The following is a 21,797-nucleotide window of genomic DNA, read 5'->3' as shown; positions in this document are numbered from 1 at the left end:
AAATGTTCATATATGTTAGGTTCTTAGTGTTCCTGCAGGGTGACTCCTCTCTTCATGTCTCCATGTCTTTTATATATACCTATATTTTTTTGCACATATGTTTATTGTAAAAACATTAACAGATTGTGTATAATCTAATAAAAGTTGTACATAAAAAAAAATGTATATGTTAGGTAAATACTATTTTTATATTATCAAATTATATGTTAATCAAGTCAAATTTCAAAAACATTGATGTTAAAAAACAGTTTGCCAAACCAAAAATATGTGCTGTATTCAAATGGTCAACCAGTAAGGGGCATTATTACAGGCGTTTATATATATATATAAACAGGCAGAAGTATTAATATAAAAGAATACTTATACAATTTACTAAATACTATTTTTGAATTATAACAAGATAACTACAACAATTATTCTTCGTTTAATTATTAAATAACATATAATGTTTAAATTCATACACAAAAAAATGTGCTCATATATTTTTAGATTAATATATTTCAGCAAGAACTATAAATCATAATTGACCTTGTATTAATATATCAAGCCTATGCTGCTTTGCAAATTTAAAATTGAATTCAACGAATTTTTTCTAAATTTGAATTGATTTGACTTCAAAAATGCATATAAAACAAAATCGTGTTTAGGCATTTTTAATATTTTTAAATTTCTAAAAGATCAACCATAAGTGGTGTCTTATATTAAACAAGTGTATGCTTTAATTAAAGTACTAAAAATTTTAATGCATTCAATTTTAAAGTATTTTGACCAAGCCTAAATATTTTAATAAACACCAAAATTTAGCGAATTCGAAATCAAAATAATTTTGAAATGTTTGCGTTTTAGACGAGTTTAATTTGAACGCTCGAATTGTAATTTTTAGTATTAAATAATAATAAATATATTTAAATATTTTTTTAAAAACTCTGTTTGGTAAAAATGTTTTTTTTTTTTTTTAATTAATGAAGTATTGTACATTTTTACTTTTGACACTCGAAAAGTTCGAAGTATCAATTGATTCAATTCCCTACCAAAACAAACATAGAAGTTGAAGATTTAAACATTTATTCAACTATAAAAATTATCTTCAGATACAAACACACAAAAAAAAAAAAAAAAAAAAAAAAACAAACAAAACAAAACTTATATTATGTACATCATTTTAAATTTGATACATTAATCGCTTCAGTCAAAATATAAAAATAAGAATGTAAGTACTATGATCATTGATCATAAATGCATTAGGTGTTTATTTTAATTTATTTAAATTTATACTTAAAATATAAATAAAAGTTACATTTAAAAATTAATAATAGTATATGGAAAGTTAGGATATAGCTTTTAAAATAATATTGTTGTATCCACAACTATTGTACCTACTTAATAATATATTTGTAGTATATACATTTAGAATATCTAATATTTATCTTTTCAGAAACAACATTAGGCATTTGAAAATTAATTTATATTATCATTTGAAAATAAATCACACCACAATGAGCAAAAACGGAAGCATATCTACGCCTGTTCTATTCGACTAGAACGTGATTTGCATCGACAAAGGCGTGATATGCGGCACCAAAGCACAACATTATTTTGTAAGTACTGCAAGGAAACTGATGATGACCGTTGTCATCTACAACTGCTAGGATGCCGTTTGTGAAGGTTTAGTGGCTCTAACCAGACGATAATGATAGTTAAATTTGTTGTTATCAATACGGTGATCCGTCACTAAAGAATACATTGGGCTGCAGTTGTAGCGGATTTCGGATAATATTAGTCTTTAAAGTTGACTGATTTTTTGAGTTTTGTTTGCACGTGATCTGGGTAAAACGGTGTGGAGCGTACATCCTAAATCAGTCGGTGTGCAGTGCACTGAAAACAAAATATATATTTAAGTTATTTAAACAATTTTTACATTAATTAATTAAATTCAAATAACATAGTACAAAAATAGTTAAATGATTGAGTACCTATTTTTTCAACTATAATAATGTGGTTATAATAACAAGTTTAATAATCAAAGGTAAGATAGCAGTCAAAATAAAACCACTTTCTGATGAAGTTGAATTAATTGAATTAATTTATTTTTTAGAATTAATTAATTGAATGTAAAACATTTTTTACTTTTAAACTTAATATAATATTGAATAATTTTTTACCATTTTTGCCTTTAATTATACTTAATAATAAAATAATAATATATTAGACTTTTGACGTCCTTTAAAAATAAAACCAATTTACTTAAATATTTCAACCAGAACAAATTAATCACATACATTCTAACTTTAAAGTTTATACTTAAAAAAAAAAAATAATTTGACTAAACGTTTTAACAATAAAAAATAATAATACCAATACCTAACTAATAAATCATAAATGTACATTTCCTAATCGTAGCTACTAATGTACTGATAAACAATTTCATCGATGTTAGGTAATATTCTACCTTATGTACCTCAATTATTGCTAAATTGTTATAAGTTAATTTGTGTCATTGTTGACTTCTAAAAGGATATAAGTTGAAAAAACTAAGGAAATGAGCGCTCTGCTGTACAGGATGTCACTGATGCAGTTAACTATGTTTTAAATAATATTACTACTTATGGCCAGTGGCGTATCCAGGGGGAGGGGGTTATGGGGTTGTACCCCCCCCCTCCCCCCGAAAATTATTCAATGTTTAATTCATTTAATGATCGATTGACATAATAAAATAAAATTCAACACAATTTAATGTTATATTTTTTTAAACCCCCCACCCAACCACCTTGAAAAAAAAATGCTGGATACGCCACTGCTTATGGCACTAAACCTTCTAAATATGTTTCTTCCCCTAAAGTACTTTACAGTTTCGGATATTTACGATAAATAAATACATTTTTAACTTTTAATATATCTAATAATAAATAATGATACGATTATAGTTTATTTTCATCAAAATCTGAACCATAAAATCTTATACATTTATTCTATTTTAACTAATTAAAAAATTCTCAAATACAACAAGTTGTCAATAACTTTGTTTTGAAAACGATTTATCAATGCACTCAGCATTATATAAAGAGATTCATAAAAAATGACCCTAAATTCATCCATAGTTATTTTAAAATAACATAATAATTTCTTTCGCTACTTTCAGGTTAGTATTTTGGCTTTTTTATTTTTAATACGTTTGGTTTGATTAAGCCCAATTCTAACAACGCTTTAATTACATAAATCAATATTAATAAACCTTATTTTCTTTGTTCTTCTAAAGTTATTTTAATAGTATTAATTATTAATCTGACATCTTAAAAGTAATGATTTTTTTTTTTGAAGTTCGGCGATTAAATTTTCTATTTTTTAACAGCAAAAATCATCATATTTATGATAAAAAACTCAAAATCTTGTGTCTGTTTTAAAATCCCATCATGTTTTGAATTAGCTTCATTTTATTTCAATTTCAAATTGTTGTAGAAATAAAAGAAGGATATTATAATTGGTATTAACAGTTCTTAGTGGTTTTTAGTGTTTTTAGTGTTTTTTTCTTTTTTTTATTAAAGATTTTAAAACAGTAATGCTTATATATGTTTAATGATAATTTCTATTTTTTTTTTACATTTCATGTAGTCCAATCGTGTCACCACCTCCGTATACTCGGTGACAATGTTTAATATATAATATTGTACCTACACTTAATACTGAATATTTTTTGCTTAGATTATTCCAATAATCCCATTAAGAAATTTTTTTTTAATTTTTATAGAAATTAAAGAACTTGATATTATATTATTGTGGCATCAAAATAAATCAAATAGTGCTTCTTTTTGGAAGGTATTAAAATATAATTTTAAGGAAAATGTATGTAAAAAAAAATGACATTAAATTCTTAATAATGCATTTCATAAGTTTTTGAATTCAAGCTAACTTTCATATTTATATTATATATTAAGTAGCTTAAATTACAGAAATAGGTTAATTACAAAAAAGTATTTCAAAAGAACAATTATTGTGGACTGAAAATAACTTTTATACATATACCTAGGTACCTAAAAAAAATATATAACTTAATATAATGTAGGTACACTTTATTGCATAAATAAAACAATGTGTTTACCTAACATAATAGTAAATGTATTTAACTTCTATATCTGTGCTATTGATGCTTACCACTAATTAGCTATAAGTATTATTTAAATCATAGTAGTAATAATAATAATGAGGAAAGAGAGATCGTAGGTCGATTAATTCAGAAAGAGCTGTAGCCATAGCTACTAAACCACTGGTAAGTCCAACAATAATAATTGTATACATGTACAATTTGGATTTCCATGATAGACTCCTAAAAAAAAAAAAAAAATACAATTAACACATTTTAAAATTATGTTATAACGTTATAAGTATATAGTTATTCATGAGATTTTAAATTTAATGGGTAACGCTTTGGTTTCATTGATATCATTTGGTATTTTAGATTTTGAGTGGGGCGAGAAATGTATTGATTTTACCATGATGTGTGTTGTTTTAATAAATTTTTTTTGTGTCTGTCATCACGTTTTTGGGCAGTAAAAACGCTTCGATTTTTGTCTTCAGTACCTTGTTAGATCAGAAAGTGGATGTAGTTGGTACTTTGAGGAGTCGAAAGGAAAAAATTCTCAATATTTTTCTAAATAATCGAGATAAACAAACTAATAACTATGGAAAAAACGAAAATTTTTACGCACTATTATAGTTTTAGTTTTCGACAAAATCGATTTTGGTTTTTGATGTAATTTTAAAACAAATGACCATAGATACATGAAATTTTCACCGAATGTTTAAATAAGTATATTCTATCCACCATGCAATTTTCAAAATTGTCGACTTAAGTTGAATTATTTATAGGCATATGCAATTTTCGATCATTATTAGTATTTTTTCAAATTAATATCGATAAAAATGTATTTGTTTGGTGGAAAAGCTTAAAAATTTAATGAAAGGCTCCTAAAATATCATTAAAATAGCAGTTGAAAAATAAAATAAATACATAGTCACAATTTTTTTTTTATAAGCATTCAAATTTTATTTTGACAACTTATGTAAAAATCACGAAAATTCGCAAATTATTTTAAGCTAGAAATTCATAAACATTTTTTTTTTAAATCTAAGATTTGAAAATACAATACAAGATTCTTTATAAGTTTGACTACTTTTATCAAAAAAATAATTAATAATTACCAGAAAGTCAAATATTTTAATAAGTATTAATAACAAGTAATAATAATCTATAATATATCCTAGACAGATAATAAACCGTCTCCACTCAGAATCGTTTTTCGTATGCAATGATATAATATCATTTGATTCAAATTTAATACCATCTCTTAAAAATAGAATTGTACAATAGCATATAATCATTTAATGTAGAAATTAACACATTTAAGCTAATAACCTATGTAGTTGATGCTTAACCAATAAAAAAAAAAAAAAAAAAATACCATCTCTTACAGTAACCCACTTATAACCTACTGTACAGCAGAGTGACATCCACGACTTACCCGCTTTTTTAAATACTATTATCAATATAAAAAAATTAACCCTCGTTTTTTTTAAATATTGATAGCTTTTAAAAAATACCAAATGATACATATACATAAGAACCAATCTCCCAAACCACATAATAATCACGTGTGAGTGGATAAAAAATAACACAATACTTGTGTCAAAATTTTTTTTTATTCACCACCACCTCCACACTAAACACACACAACAAAATAAATAAAAATAAAAAATTGGCTAATTCCCTGCTAAAACCGACTATATAAAGAAGCAACTTTCCCAGTTTTTAAGACAAAATGGCAAATTAATTTTAAAATGTTATACCCAATCGATTCAAGTGGTTACATGTCCACTTGAATTTCAATAAATTTTAGTTTTAACATGTGATTACTTAATAACTGTTGACAATAAAGGGTTGGCTAGTGGCAGTAGGATAATATAACTATTACATTGATTTAAAAGTACCATGTATAATATACCTGTCAGGCCAAGTAGCGCTTTGCATGGAACACAACCTCAAGTAGAATATAGACGGTAGTACAAAGGTGGCCAGTATAACAGTTGAACATCCGATCAGAGCCACTAAGTTAGTGAAGTTGGGTACACTCTCACCCAAACCTATCATGACAAGTAATAGGCATACGCGGACGACGATACGTTGAAAACCGAAAGCTGGAAATAAAATTTACATTTTGAATATGTGCACATGAGCGGTGTTAATAAGTCGTAAGTACAGATAAACTCAAACCTATATACAAACTAACTTATTGAAAATAACTATTAAATTGTATATAGGTCATAGGCATTATAGAATAATTCAACTTATCCAGTCAGGATATTATAACAATGGTACTTACTGCGCAGTGGTGTGTTAAGGAACGACTCCACTTGTTCAGACACTGGTTTAACCATGATGATGAATCCTAAAATTAAATGTCCCGCCATCAAAACAATCGCTGCGTACGATAGCCATGAATCACCAAGGGACATGAGAATGTTGGGATTAATTGTATGACCGTATACGATGTATCCTCCAACAACAATCGACCCAAACAGAATAGTTAAAACTGGAAAAAAAGGATAAATAATAAATAACCATACACGCATGCATGCACTGAACAGCATATAATTAATTAGTTATGTTTGTCACAAGAATTGAAGAATACATATAAATAGGCAGGTATGAATGTCATACAGTTCTTCGGGAACTGATGTGAGGCACATAATTATGTTATTGTGACTTGTAAGTTGTAACTAGTAGCCATTACTGTATTATATAATTTTAATACAATTTTGTAATTAACAAGACAAAATAGTATAGATTTATGATCAGCAAAACAAAACTTAATAATACATATAAAAACTAAGTACAACTACTAACAAATCAAATTCCCTGTTTAAACGTCGATTATTTTCGCCTAAAAAATCTGTGATTTACTATTATTAAATAAACATTGCTATGACCTATGACTTTTACATAAAATATTGACTATATATACTATTTTATCAAAGAAACAATAAATAAAGATGGTTATATAATTATATAAATGAAATGAATGTAGTCTTGTACAAAAAAATAAAATAAATTCCTATCCAATTTAATCGTAGCAGAACAGTTTATCAAACTTACAATAACCGATAAGTTCCATTTCCAGAACTTTCCTTAATAAATGTTCATGAGTAGGTACGTACCTACCCGGAAATCGTTTGCAAATACCCGTGTCAAGTCTACTAATTGCGCCCATTTGCTACACCAATAATACGACATAATTTTTTAATAATAAAACAAGCACCAATATACTCACTGATAAATGAAGTTACCACGCTGCGTGAAAACTCGTCCTGTTTAAACATTTGAAAATGTATAACTGGGAATGATGCAGCTCCACCATATGAAAAAAGTATTGAACCAAAGGACAGGAAAAATTGATTGGCTGACATAATTGTTTGTGTGTCAGGCGCCGAGCCTTCTTTGATACGTTCATCGAGTAACATTTGCATTAAGATGAAGTAACAGGACGTCATCGTCGTGAGCAACGCACCGACAGCCACTATACTGTTCATGACAAAAATAAATATTGTACGTTCAACAATCACAATTTTTATATTTTAACATTCATCATAGAATTTATAAAATATTCGGGTACATTATAACTGTCATAATATGTAATAATGCTTTTAATATCACATATATTTCTGATATATTGGTACTTAATTAAAGGTGAGTAAGTTAGTAACCACAGTTTAGTTTTAAGTTATTTTAATGCCCAAAACTTTAAAGTTAAATGTAACAAATAATAATAATAATAATATATTTAACTCTACAATTTAGAGTTATTATGAATATATATATACTGAATAGTGTTGTTTAATAAAGAAAATAAATGGAATAATTAATTTAATTAGTCAAATAAATAAATCATTAACTTGAACCAAAAATCCAATCAGTTTATGCAAGTCCTTGCTGATTGTTCATTTTTAAAAAAGCCCAGATATCACTAAACATATTGAATACATATTTTTTTTCATTACCTATTTAAGAAATAAGTTGGTACTTACCAATAATCTTTCGGCGATTCCAAGAACATAAGTGAACTTAAGGAAACCGAAAATACAAACAGCCACGTAGAAAATTCGATTTCAGGATGTGACCCTGTAAACAATTTTTGAGCTGATTGGGCTATCAGCATTAAATAAACTGTTGCGGAGCCGAATAGGGTTGCATGAATACACGCTTTCGTCAGGTAACTAGAAATCACACTAAGTTAAAATAATTACACGTTTATAGTGTCAACAATTTTTAATAAAAGTTTAAATAATAATATTATGAGTATAGGCGACAGTCATGTAGTTGGTAGGTCACAAGTATATATTATAGTCATATAGTTACATTACCCTGGTTGCTTTATCGTTACAGAAAAAAATATATCACCCTGGCAGTGGAAAACGATGACTTTCGCGCATTTAAATATTTATAAATTTTAATCAAAAATTTAATTCAATCTACCGTGGCAGATATTATTCATAGTAAAATAAAATAGGTACCAAAATATTGGATTTTATGCTGCCTTCGCTCAGAATCATTATTTGTATGCGATGATTTATCATTGAATTCAAATTTAACACATATATTACAATAACTTTCTCTCAACTACGAGGTAAACTTGATAAAAGCTACTGTAGTTGAATAACTGTACAGCAGAAGAAAATATCTACTTAAACTTTTATTTTATTTTAATTTTTATAGGAAAGTAGTCATTTACCTGTACATCGTAGTCGATAAATAATAACTTTATGCATAAATAACTTTATGCAGATTTTGAATAACATATTAATTATTATTATATAAATACCTAGTCCGTCTGCCGACAGCATGCAGAGCAATCGTAGGATATGGGTCAGGTATTGGGTAAACTCTATATTGATGGTATCTCTCCTCGAGTATCAACCAACAAGTCCCAAGACAAGACGCACTGTAGGCAGTAGCAATACCAAATGCAACCAACAAAACAAATCCCATCCATCCTGAAACATTGAACACAGGTCATAATAATCCATAGAGTTATAATGGGTTATCGGCCATGTAGGTACTAATATATGCGTCTGTATAATACCTAACCTTCTGCAGATTATTATAGATATCATCGCTAATATTATGTGGATCTGTGGTGTGTGTGTGTGTGTGGGGAGGTGCGAGTAGTTAATCAATAACTTAATTTATATTTTCAAAAATATTTTAAATGAAGAATAAAACTATTACATTACGATAAAAATAGAAATAATATCTTGAACTAATATCGTTGTATAATTGACGATACTTTCATTGTTATGTTATACATTTTAAATTTGATCCGGGGTTTTGAATAGTCAACTTTTCAGTTTCCAATTCATAGGTTTGCAGAAAAATGTATTGCTTATTAGTATTTAAAAGTCTCAAAATGTACAATATAAGCATATTATCCTTCTAATAATATGGCAAAATCACAATTATACTTAATAATGTAATGTTAACGTAAAACATAATTATATTATGTTATATCATAAAAAAATATGATTACCAAGTACCCTATGTACCAAAAAAATATTTTTGACAATAGAATAATTTATTTTTTCATATCAAAGTTCAAGTATGTAAAGGTAAATGTATTATATTTTACTATTACTTTCAAACTATTATCTTAAATGATTACAACTGTAGACATGAAACATATTTTGGTACGTTATACAAAACCAGAGACTTACCTAAGTTAACCACTGCCCATGGAGCGGCGAGCATTCCGATTCCGGCCATTTCACCTGATATAAACACAACAGCAATACCGGTTATAAATCCACTAGAAGAGTTGTCATCAAAGCGTGTTATCGTTTCCTGTAAAATTCATAAATTAAAAAGTTTTCACCATGCAATAATAAAATGTTTTGGACGTTTAGCCGTATAGGTAAGAATGTTTACCAGGGGCGTCATTTCAGTACATATACATCAGGTATGCGAGCTTTTAGGAAAGCAATTTTCAACATTTTACCAGACCGTTTAACATAATATTATATTATATAACAACAATCGGCAACTGGCAGACCACGGTCAGAATCTGGACCATGGAAGATAGAATACTGGACCGTCAATATACCTAACAATTGTTTTCTCTTTATATTATAATAGGTATAATAAAAATATGAAGATTTGACAACATTTTTTTCTTTAGAACTCATTTATTTATTATTTTAATTTACCGGACTCCAATAGATATTATTACTTACTGAAACCTGATATATAATGTTATGTATAAATAATTGTTGGTATGTAAATTTATTATACACTCATTTCTTTTTTTTAATCCTAAATCCTAATACTAATTAAAATTATTAATGAATAATCTACTTTTCTAATAGCTAAGAATTAAAAGAATTAAAATCTTATAAAAGCAATAATCAATACATTAAAACAGCTAATAGAAATATTTTATGATTTGACATCTGGTTAATAACATATAACAAAACAAAAATATATATTATATATTATATTTTAAAACTAGTATTTAATATTCATATTATATGAATGCATAAGATATAAGATAATATTATTATGACTGTTTGTAAGATAATTAATGGAAGTCCAACTATTAATACTTGAAAGTTAATAGTATCATCGCATCCTCCCCCATCATAAAAAAATTTTTTTTACGTTATGTATGTAGGTATAGGTATAATATATAATGTCGTTAAGAACTATATTTGGTCTTATAGAAAAATTGAAAAAAATTGTTTACGATTTTCACGTGATGTCAAATAAAATAAAATATATTATTGTACCTACTGATACTATTTATAGAATGGATTGTTATTTAGTTGATATAAATGGCTGTAGCCCATAAGTGCAAAATATGACCCAAAAGTGCAAAAATACTTAATCCACAATCGCAAAAAAAATTCCTTTTTAATAACCCATAAGCGCCGCAAATCAATATCATAAAAATGTGTGTTTTATTAAAATCATCGTTATTATTAATATTTAATCAAACATTTAAAATGAAATTAAAATAAGTTTAAAAAATTAGTGAAAATAAAAATTATAATTTTGAGTATTATTTTAAATTAGTTAAACAAGTATCATAAATATTTTAAAATTAAACTAATATAATAATGAGTAGGTACCTCCAAATTAAATGTAAAATTTGAAGCCAACTGTCATCAAGTTCAAGTATTCCGATCTGGAAATTTTTTTCCATCTAAATTTATGTATTGGAGATGACTATAGATTTACAATTTAATTTTGCGCTTTTATCCCACTACCAAGGTACAAAAGCGCAAAACAAATTTGCGCTTTTGAGTTATCGAAAAAAAGGTCCATTTGCGGCATTTGCGCTTTCAGGTTTCACCGATATAAATATCCCTAAAACTATATCATAAGTATTATCATGTTATTATTGTTACCTTTTAGTTTTATGACTATAGTTAAGAACGAAAATGGGCTATTTAGATCACTATTAAATAACAAATTTGTAAATTGTATTGATTTATTCAAGGTCTATAATATTATAATATAATATATTATAATTTATAATGTATAGCATTATTCCATGTTATTATAATAATTAATAAGTAGGTACTGCAAATCTATGGAAAGTCCAACAACACGTTTTTAGTTGATCCATATTGTAATTAGTACAAAGGTGCAAATAGATAGAATTATTACAGACCCCCCTCCACCGAAAAAAAGCGGAAAAGTGGATATCACTCTGCTGTACAGTAAGTAACAATGGGTTACTGTAATGGATGGAATTAAATTTTAATCCTATAATATTATATCATTGTATACGAAAAACGATTCTGAGCGGAGACGGTTTATCTGTCTAGGATATATTATTACTTATTAAAATATTTGACTTTCCGGTGGACATTTTTATTTTTATTTTTTGATTTTTGATTAAGGTAGACAAACTTATAAGAAACCTTGAATTAAATTTTCAAATCTTAGATTTAAAAAGAAAATTTTTACGAATTTCTAGCTTAAATAATTTGCGAATTTTCGTGATTTTTACGTATTTTGTTAAAATTCAAACTTTGAAATCTTTGAATGCTTGTAAAAAAAAAGTGTGCCTAGGTATGTATTACTTTTATACTTCGACTGCTATTTTAAACATATGTTAGGAGTCTTATATTCAATTTTCAAGTTCTTCCACCCAACAAATTCATTTTTATCGATATTCATTTACAAAAAAAAAAAATTAAATATCATCGAAAATTGCATATGCCTATTAATAGTTCAACTTAAGTTGAAAATTTTGAAAATTGCATAGTGTATAGAATATACTTATATGAACATTCGGAGAAAATTTCATGTATCTATGGTCTTTTATTTTAATGTTACGTCAAAAACCAAAATCGATTTTGTCGAAAACTGATGTGCGTAAAAATTCCCGTTTTTTCTTTAATTTTTAATTTATATATCCTGAATTTTTAGAAAAATATTTAGAATTTTGTACTTTTGACTCCTCAAAGTACCAACTACATTCACTTTCTGATCTAACAAGGAACTGAAGACGAAAATCGAAGCATTTTTACTGCCCTAAAACGTGATGACAGACAAAAATAAAACCACACATCATGGTAAAATCAATATATCGCTCCGCTTAGAATCTAAAATTGAGGAAATTCTATTTCAAAAAAATGCAGAAGAATATTTTTAACGTTAACCTATTCATAAGTTTAAATATTTTACGAATACTTTATAGGTATTTATAGCGTATTAAACTATAATAATTACTGCAGACTCTACAATTGTTTTAATGATATCAATCATATGATAAATTTCTTGTTAAAAAATAATTTTTTATGTTTTATTAATATCTAGTAAAATTGTTAATCATATTTATAAAGACCTTTGAGTCCGGAGTCGTTTAAATAATAAAGACTCACCGCATTAAAAGTAAAAATAAATGGTGAAAATATAACATGTTTCAGGTTCTTTATAGTACCCGCAGTCTACAATTTAAATAAGCGAGTATCGAAGCTCTTTACAAGCTCCTCACAGTTTAACGTGGCTGGTGGCTGCAGCCTACGATTAGCAACCAGGTTTTAAATTCGACTATATACTAATTGCGTTCTGATTATCTGATTATGAAATTACACTTTCTTTAATTCGTAATTGATTTGAGTATTGGACTATCATCTATCGAACAAATCTTTGAAACTCGTGAAATAGATTTACTTATGTAGGTACTAATAATAAACATAATAACTATACTTGCATAAAAATTCGTAGTAATAGTCAAATATAAAAATGACGAAATTGTTTCATTTAAATTGTTTTTAGTCCACAAATAAATAATAATAACATAATATAACAACTAAAGTCTAAACCTTACCTATATTTATATAGCTATGTTTTTTAAATTTATTTTAAATATTTTTATATAAAACGACAAAAATAATATTTTAATTCAATGTAGAATATAATATAGTATACGTGTAATAACGATAAACGTCATAAACCAAAATTTGTATATAATATAATATTGTTATTTATATTATGTAATAATGAAACAAATTTTTAACGTACCTTTAGCAGTACATTATTCAATGCTATTGACAGTTCTAAGTTTGTATTATACGGGAAGAAAAATAATTTATTTACATCGGACGTATAATATTATTAGCATATAGTCATTTAAATTTCTTCGGACGCAAATGTGTGGTTCTTATACGATATTGGAACATAATGTGTATGAAAAAGGGATGTTGGGACGATTCGTTTGGTGTGCATAAAATTAAAATGTATGATTTTAAAACTATAGTTTTGCATACAATTTTCCGTATATGCCGTAAAAAAAAAATACATAAAAATATAAAAACCCTAAATTTACAGTTTTCTTGTACCACTTATAATTATATATAATCATAATATATTTAGTTTAGGTAAAACCAAAAAATAAAAATGTAAAAACAATAATACAAATTTTTTTTGATTTTTATTTTTATTCCAGCTCAAAAACATGAAACCAATCTAAATGTTTGTGATAGTGAAAAATGTTAATCGACGATAATTCAAGAAAATATTTTAAAAGATAGTGATAATTTCAAATTAATTTTCCAAAACTATATTTAAAAAATGAGACGTGTTATAGGTGGCGTCAACAAAACAATAACGATGGATATTGAAAATTAAGAAATTAAACGAATCAAAACATGAAAATATCTGGCATACTATGAAATAAAACCACGCTAAAATAATAAACATTTAACAATAATAATTTCTAATAATGTCTAATAATTAAATACCAATTATAATAATAATTCATCTAAAATAAATTAGCGATAACTTATAATATCAATTAATATCGCTATTATTTATTTTATAGTCATAGTCATTATAGATCCATAAAAAAAATATAAAATTTAATGTGAACAGGACTAAACAACGCGTGTGAATAACTCGTCTCTTCCGTGTTCATCAAATGTGATTTATAATTAAATATTGTGAAATATAATAATGTTTATAACGTACAAGTTTATAGCAATAAGTAGAGCGTGGATGAGCATTAAAATTAATATCATTGATAAATAAGTAATATTAATGATGCAAATTCTTTCGATAATTTCTTATCTTAATATCAAAGTTATCTATACGTAGGTACATATAACTGTGTATTATATGTATGGACAGCTAAAAAGATACCATCAAATATGTCATAACTGCGGAACATATTCAGGAAAGGCGAATATACGTGTATGGACTACATAAGTTCATTTCGATATTAAACAAAATATAAAACTCAAATTCAAGCAAAATAGAATTTTTTTTTTACATTTATTAATTTTTAAATTGTTTTTAAATATTTTTAGAAAACAATAACAACTTGCAATAAAAGTTAAGGAAAATAAGTTAGTAAAACATCATATTAAGGTCGAAGAAAAATCAAAAACCTTTGTACTGTCAATTACAATGAAACAAATAGCTCAACTCAGAATCTAAAATATGTTGTGCTTTTACATGGCATACACCAGACGACAAATCAGAATAGAAATTAACCACGCTCCTAACGATAAGTACATTCTTATAAGTTATAGTTAATAGTAAACATAATATCGCATTTAAAAATGCATAATTTTTTTTTTTTTTTTTAATAATATTTACCCCGTATGGACGCATTAAAGCCGGCGAGCCGATGCCCTGTTGCTGTCCGTTATAATAATCGTAGTCGTCGGTCGCCGGGATAGGGCCCGGGAGCGCTACCGCGGTGGCCATGGCTGCTGGCGGCGAAGACGTCGTTACCACGTTCGCGGTCGGTGTGCCCAGGTCGTTGATCGAGCCCGGGTTACACGTGGGACACGCTGGGTCGTAGTTTGAGTCTCCGACTCGCGGTATGCCGTGCACCAGGTGCCCGCGTATCTGAAAAACCCGCGGTTGCTCATCCTCTTCCACCGCCGGCTGCCGGTCGCCGCGTTCCCCAAACTCCGCATAAATCATGGTTGTCTCTCGTCAATAGGCAATGAAATAACTCGGCCGCATTCGGTCTACAGTGACACTGTGCAATGCGCAACCACACTCATGGACTCTCGACGACGGAATGCCGAATGCCCAAATGTTTGTCCAGACTCGCGCGCAATATCGCCACCGAAGAGTCCCGATCGCGGGAAACCTGTGGAGAGGGGGGGGGGGAGACGACGCCGACCGTTCTCATTGGTCCGACTGCGTACTACTGCTCCGATGGTGGTGGTAAGCGGCGGGTGTGAATGCACGACGAAGAACACCCGTTTATATTATTATTATTATTGTTATTGTAGTTGTCGTTGTTGTAGTTGTAGTTGTGGATATTGTTGTTGTAAGCTACGATGCAGATTTTGTGGACTCTGTGGCGCTGACTCCGATACTAGTATATAGTTGTTTTAGGTACATCGACGGACGCACGCGCATCACCGGTTGATGTCGCCTCTACTGCATACGCATTTTTGATTTTCCACTCGCACATGTTTCTCGCCGTCGTCCGTTTATTCCTTCTCGTCCATCTTCCACTTCCCCCCTCGTCCACGCGCACGTTACACGCACACGCTACACACATACGCCACACTCGTTCCGCCGATTACCGCTCACGCTCTTTCGCCCTTACGCTCCCCGCACCCGCCTTCGAGCCCATCACTCGACATCGACACGGCGACTGCCGTCTCCTCTACTTCCGCCGTAGCCGCTCACGTGAAAACGGCGGCTACCACGACTCTCGCCGCGCGCACTATATTATGCCGACGGCGGCCTACACATTTCTTTCGGCGGCGATGCACGCGCGCTATAATATTGTGCGCCCAACATAATATTCATGCTGTCCTCGTCTGCATGATGTAATAATATTATCACGGCGCATATTCGAAGTCAGAAATTTTGATTATTATTGCGCCGTCCGAATAGGCCAGTGGTTGTCAAGCTTTTTTGTTCACGGCACACTATTACACATCATAAGTTTTCATGGCACACTCAACACAAATTTAATGGAATAACGTACTGTTTACAATATTTTGTACCAGAATAATTACAAATATCAGACATTTTTCGTTCCTAGTGGAACTCGCGGCACATCGGTTGAGAACCTTTGGAATAGGCTAATGTGTGCATCTCTACAGAAAAATTATCCCTTTTTTAAATATATGAACATGATAAAATAATATTATTAATATTGTAAAACGGTGTTTCCGATTAAGTACATTGATTTTGGCTTTTTTGGAATTGTACTTACACATTTTTTTATGTGAGTGAAAATTAAAATATTATAAAAAAGTCGACGTAGCGCTATTAAGTAATGTTCTATGATAAAATATCACAAAAAAGTCATTGCAATGAAACAGGTAATTTTCTTAACTTAAAGTTTAATAATTTATGATTTTATACTAATTTGGAGAGTAACAGCAAATATAGTTGGTTATGCTAAAAGCTAAACGTGAATTTTCTATGTTGTACGTGGTCAGAGAGAGAAAAACAAATTATGTTCTGACTTCTTCATAGAACGAAAACTATTGATTAAAAAACTGATGCTATAATTTTATACAGCTAATAACAAATGTATATCACTTAATAAATTGCATGTCCTTTAAGAATAATATTCTAATATAGAAAGTTATATAAGAAAGGTCAACATCGTCGACCTATAATATTATCAATGAAATGGTTAATTAGAGTTAACCGTTAATGGTTAGTATGAGAAAACAATGATAAGTCCTCGTCGTTCTTATTTAAATTTCAAATTATAAGACTAAATGTATACATGTAAATGGCAAAACATGTTTTCAAATAATTATGTACGTAGTCATCGATTAATAAAAAAAACAGCTTACTATTACTATAGGTACTATATTATGTATATTTTTTATATCAAATTAATAAATTACATTTTAAATATTATTCAAATTTATAATACATTACAATTTACAATGTATTTTATTTCTTGAAACTTGAATACTTTTGACGGGGTAATTGAGAGAAATACTAATCTAATTAAAAGTTTTTGGGTACCTAGCAAGGAATTCTAAATACTTTTAAGTAAAAAATACTGTGATTTGTATGATTATATTTACTATTTATTATTTATTTGTATTTTATCGTATTTTACGGATATTTCAACATGTTTAAATTAACTGGGGTTTAATTTTGAAGTATTTTAATATTTATCATAATTAATTACTTTAAAAATATTTTAATCATAATATGTATACTTTGCTCGGTACCAAAAACATCATTCCTCAGTTTAAATCGTAATTTAATATGAATACTTATAGTGATTCAATTAAGTATTTTACACTCATTATGTCGAAAAGCCCTAACTTTTTTGAAATCATTTTAGTTAAATGGCTTTAATGGTTATAAGAACTATATATAATTAACAACATGTTCAAAATTCGGTTTAAATGTACTGAAGTGCACCAAAAAATACATTTCTACGAAATATTAAATTTAAAATGTTAATCGAAAAAATACAACAAAAAATGTAAAAAATATAACGATAAAAAATTTTTAAAAATAAAAATTTTTTCAAAAATGTAGTTTTGCAAGTCATTATTATATATAGTATGTAAAAATTATTTTTAACAATACCTATTTAATCTTTTAGGAATAAGTGAAGACACTATATATCTACTTTAGAATACAATTCAGTCGTATGGTTCCTCTAGTGTTGTTCATATAAAGAGCCTGGAAGCTATTCAAAATCGATTTATTCCATTTATTTCGTACAAATGTAATATCCCTTGTCAACCACACTCAAATTATACAACGTCGCATTAATCGAACTAAATATAACCAGTCTTGCTGAAAGGAGAAAAACTATTCTCTTTTTATTCTCTTTTTTGTTTTGTTACCTATATATAATATAGTCTTCAATGTTAAACTAATTTTTGTATCGTATTGTAAACATTATTTTTATCATAAATTTATAATTTTTGTTAGTATACAGGGTGATTTTTTTTATCAAAGAACACTCACTATTTAAAAAAGTATTGACTTTTTTCAAAATATTTTTTTACATAGTTTTTTATCCTTATCATTTTTTAAGTTTTTACTTTTTTGAATGACAACATAGAGTTTTAATTTCATATTTCAAAGCAGAATATTTTTCTAAGTATTTTGATTCATAAAAATCGAATTTAGGACGAGTAGTTTATGAGTTATATGTATTTAAAGTTTAGACAAGTGGAGTAGTGGACAAACATTTTGCGGGGTAACCCCGTACCACTCCACTCTGCCAATAAATATAAATTTAAATATAAATATAATTTTTTGATAAAAACGTTGGTTTTTTTACAACTTGAAACTATGTAAAAAAATATTTTGAAAAAAGTCAATACTTTTTAAATAATGAGTGTTCATTGATAAAAAAAAATCACCCTGTATATATACTTCTATTGTCTACCATTTAAATAGATTTAAGTCTAATGAAATAACTATACAAATTCTTGTTGGGTTCATCCCGTTTGAATTAATAGAATAAAAATAAATAAATATATATATCACCTTATATAAAACACGCCCAATGTTATTTAATAAAACTTAAATCTTGAGAACTTTAAAAAAGCAAAAGAACATATACTTGTATGCGTACTAACTAAAGTGATGACTTGTGTGTGTATACCTATGGGCTATAATATATAAGTACTTATGATATAGCGATAGACATATTGTAAATTAATCAAACAGGCGAGAGTATTATTTTCATAATTTGTATATATACTTTAATATTTGCACTGTCTCCAAATATGTATTACGCTTTACAACACTATATTGATTCTATTACAGTTTTCAACGATTTAAAACCTGCGAGAGTTGATCGTTACTGTTTCAAAATACATCGACGTTGCGTAGTTCAAATTATAGCAAATATCATATGCAGGATTTTAGTTTGGTTAAGGTTTTACCTCATATTAATCGCAGTTCTCCATCTCCATAATTTTTTGCTAAACAGTTTCTATAAATTGGTCAAAACAAATTATAAAATTAGTATCAAATTTGGTATTTAATTTCTGTTTAAAGCACTTAACCTGGCAGTCTACAAGCTAGAATACATGTGATTATAATCGATGATAAGTACATAATATGAAAATTATGTTAGATGTTTAAAAATGTTATTAACTAGTGGAAAAAAATTGAAGCTTTAAAAAAAAAACAATTTGTTTTAAATCTATTAAAAATTACCAAAAATTAATCTACACTGTGTATTGCTTATTGTGGTATATAAGATTTTTTTAGAAGGAAGAAATTCCAGAGGTGATTAGAACCCTATAGAACCCTTCCACTGCGTTGGCCACTGATATAGCGGGCTATTAACTATTTGGTCTAACAGTTAATTGAAAAAAAGTTCTAGAACACTGAGGTTTAAATTTACTGTATATTGATCGTGTTAGTCCAACTAAATCACGATTACCCTATTATTGTAATGGAATTGTACTGTTTACGAGCCTTATCGTTATAAATCATAATAATTTATAAAATGATCGTCTATTATGATCATTATTATGCATTTATGGTTACTAAATACTCAACATTTAAACACATAAAATTATCATGATATTCTTGTAATTTACATCATCCATGAATTTCACTCGACAATGTTCAATATTATGTACAGACAAATCTGCATTCACTAGATTCCACATAACTAATAAGTACATATTTTAGGGACACCCACTGAAAATAAGTATTTAGGGACCTGAATACCTGATACCCATTTCAAAGTGCAAAAAACAAAATTCAGTTTAGTTTCTATTGTGTGTATAAAATGTAAAAAATATCAGTCGACACTGGAAAGAAAAATATGTTTTTTTTACATTAATAATAACATTTTTTATATTATATATGTAATATTATATGCTGACGAACACTTTATACCCTCAATACATTTTATGGACAAAATCACCCTTTACATTGAATGCTTGTAAACTAAGTAATATCAATTTTGATGATATGGTATTTATGTATTTATTTATTAGTTATAACTTATAAGTTTGCTGCACTATAGCAGCATATTAATATAAAGTTTTTATTAAGTTGTATTTTTTATATTAGGTTCTATGTTACTGTACGTTATAAATTTGCTTATACATTATAGTTGTAAGAATTTTGTATAATTTGCACCAAAATAAGTTGAACATAAGTGCTATTATAAAACTTACCCAATACATGTCCAAAGTGCCAAAGCTATAAAATATATATGTATTATAATATATTATTTAAACGACATTTTAATATTTTATATAATAACATTATGGTTAATTTTTTTATTATATTTTGTGTATTTAAAAATATTTTAATTTTTTTGTTATTAACTAACCCACTGTGACAGGCCATTGGGTGGTTATTTTTAGTAGGTAGGTTTTTTTTTAAACTTTAAGGAAGGGTACCTACAATTGGCTTGGAACACATGTATGTGAGGCAAGGTTTTTGCCACTAAGAACCCTAATCCAAAACTAAACGTATACACTCAATCACGGTGCATGAAGGCTTTACGACAACCACGCCATGCCAAATCCACTTTAAACATATTTAAAATCTTCAATAATTAATATAAATAGAAAAATAATTATAATCGCGATGATAAAATAGATAGGTAAGATACTTTATTATATAAATAAAAATAAACTAACATAATGATAATTTTCCTTATTTTATGAATTTACTATTTAAGCTACCTAGTTGATTATTTAACCCAACCTTTTACAAATATTTTATTCTACTGATTTCTTCGTTTTAATATTATAGTAAAATGAAAAAAGATCCATAAATAAGTATGTATTAATTTTTTAATTTTTAGTAAGATATCAATTACTATAATATAATAAACAATAATGAGCAACATAGAATTGGTCTTGTAAATTTCGATGTTTCAGTTACATATTTTGTAGTTCACAATGTTCGCATAATAACCTCATCAGAAATTTCAGCTCGAATTTCAGAAGGATATTTACAAGAATCAATGTAATAATCTTATAATCTAATAATTCTAATACATATAACCACTAACCATTTCTCTTAAATATCTATATTTTTTTTCATCAAATATATAAAATGAAAAAAATCCTCTTATTAATTGTTTTTCAAAAATTAATTTTTTGGATAGAGCTTTCTCGAAATTTGAATGCATACTAAGTACATACCAATACAATAATATGTTACAAGTTATAACTTACAATACAAAAACACTGTTGCTCTATCATAGTAATGAATATTTCAGGCTTTTGGGATTTTAGCGCTTTTATGCAATAGATTTATTTTTTGCTTATCTCGTTTTGGTTACCGTTATAATTTA

General features: G+C 27.7%; 1 protein-coding gene across 2 annotated transcripts; it reads right to left on the bottom strand.

Annotated features, from left to right (window-relative positions):
- Positions 1-1,145: 1,145 nt before the first annotated feature.
- Positions 1,146-15,608, bottom strand: LOC107169821 (uncharacterized). 2 transcript variants are annotated; one of them, XM_089216594.1, is made up of 9 exons: positions 15,152-15,608; positions 9,760-9,886; positions 8,871-9,042; positions 8,077-8,277; positions 7,323-7,573; positions 6,375-6,584; positions 5,997-6,189; positions 4,150-4,321; positions 1,146-1,875 (listed from the first exon to the last, which is right to left on the bottom strand). In XM_089216594.1, exons 1-8 carry the CDS (start codon positions 15,482-15,484, stop codon positions 4,156-4,158), a joined length of 1,653 nt encoding a protein of 550 aa, XP_089072720.1. In that variant the 5' UTR covers positions 15,485-15,608; the 3' UTR covers positions 1,146-1,875; positions 4,150-4,155. The 2 variants fall into 2 exon arrangements, with proteins under 2 accessions (XP_089072720.1, XP_089072721.1); XM_089216595.1 differs by having other exon boundaries at positions 1,147-1,875; positions 8,077-8,265.
- Positions 15,609-21,797: the final 6,189 nt, after the last annotated feature.

The sequence above is a fragment of the Diuraphis noxia genome, unplaced genomic scaffold (genome assembly GCF_037042655.1).
Source record: "Diuraphis noxia isolate RWA-SAM2 unplaced genomic scaffold, SU_Dnox_SAM2 contig0001, whole genome shotgun sequence".
Taxonomy (NCBI): Eukaryota; Metazoa; Arthropoda; class Insecta; order Hemiptera; family Aphididae; genus Diuraphis; species Diuraphis noxia.
The sequence above is the reverse complement of the archived record's forward strand: the minus strand, read 5'-3'. Positions and strand labels throughout refer to the sequence as shown.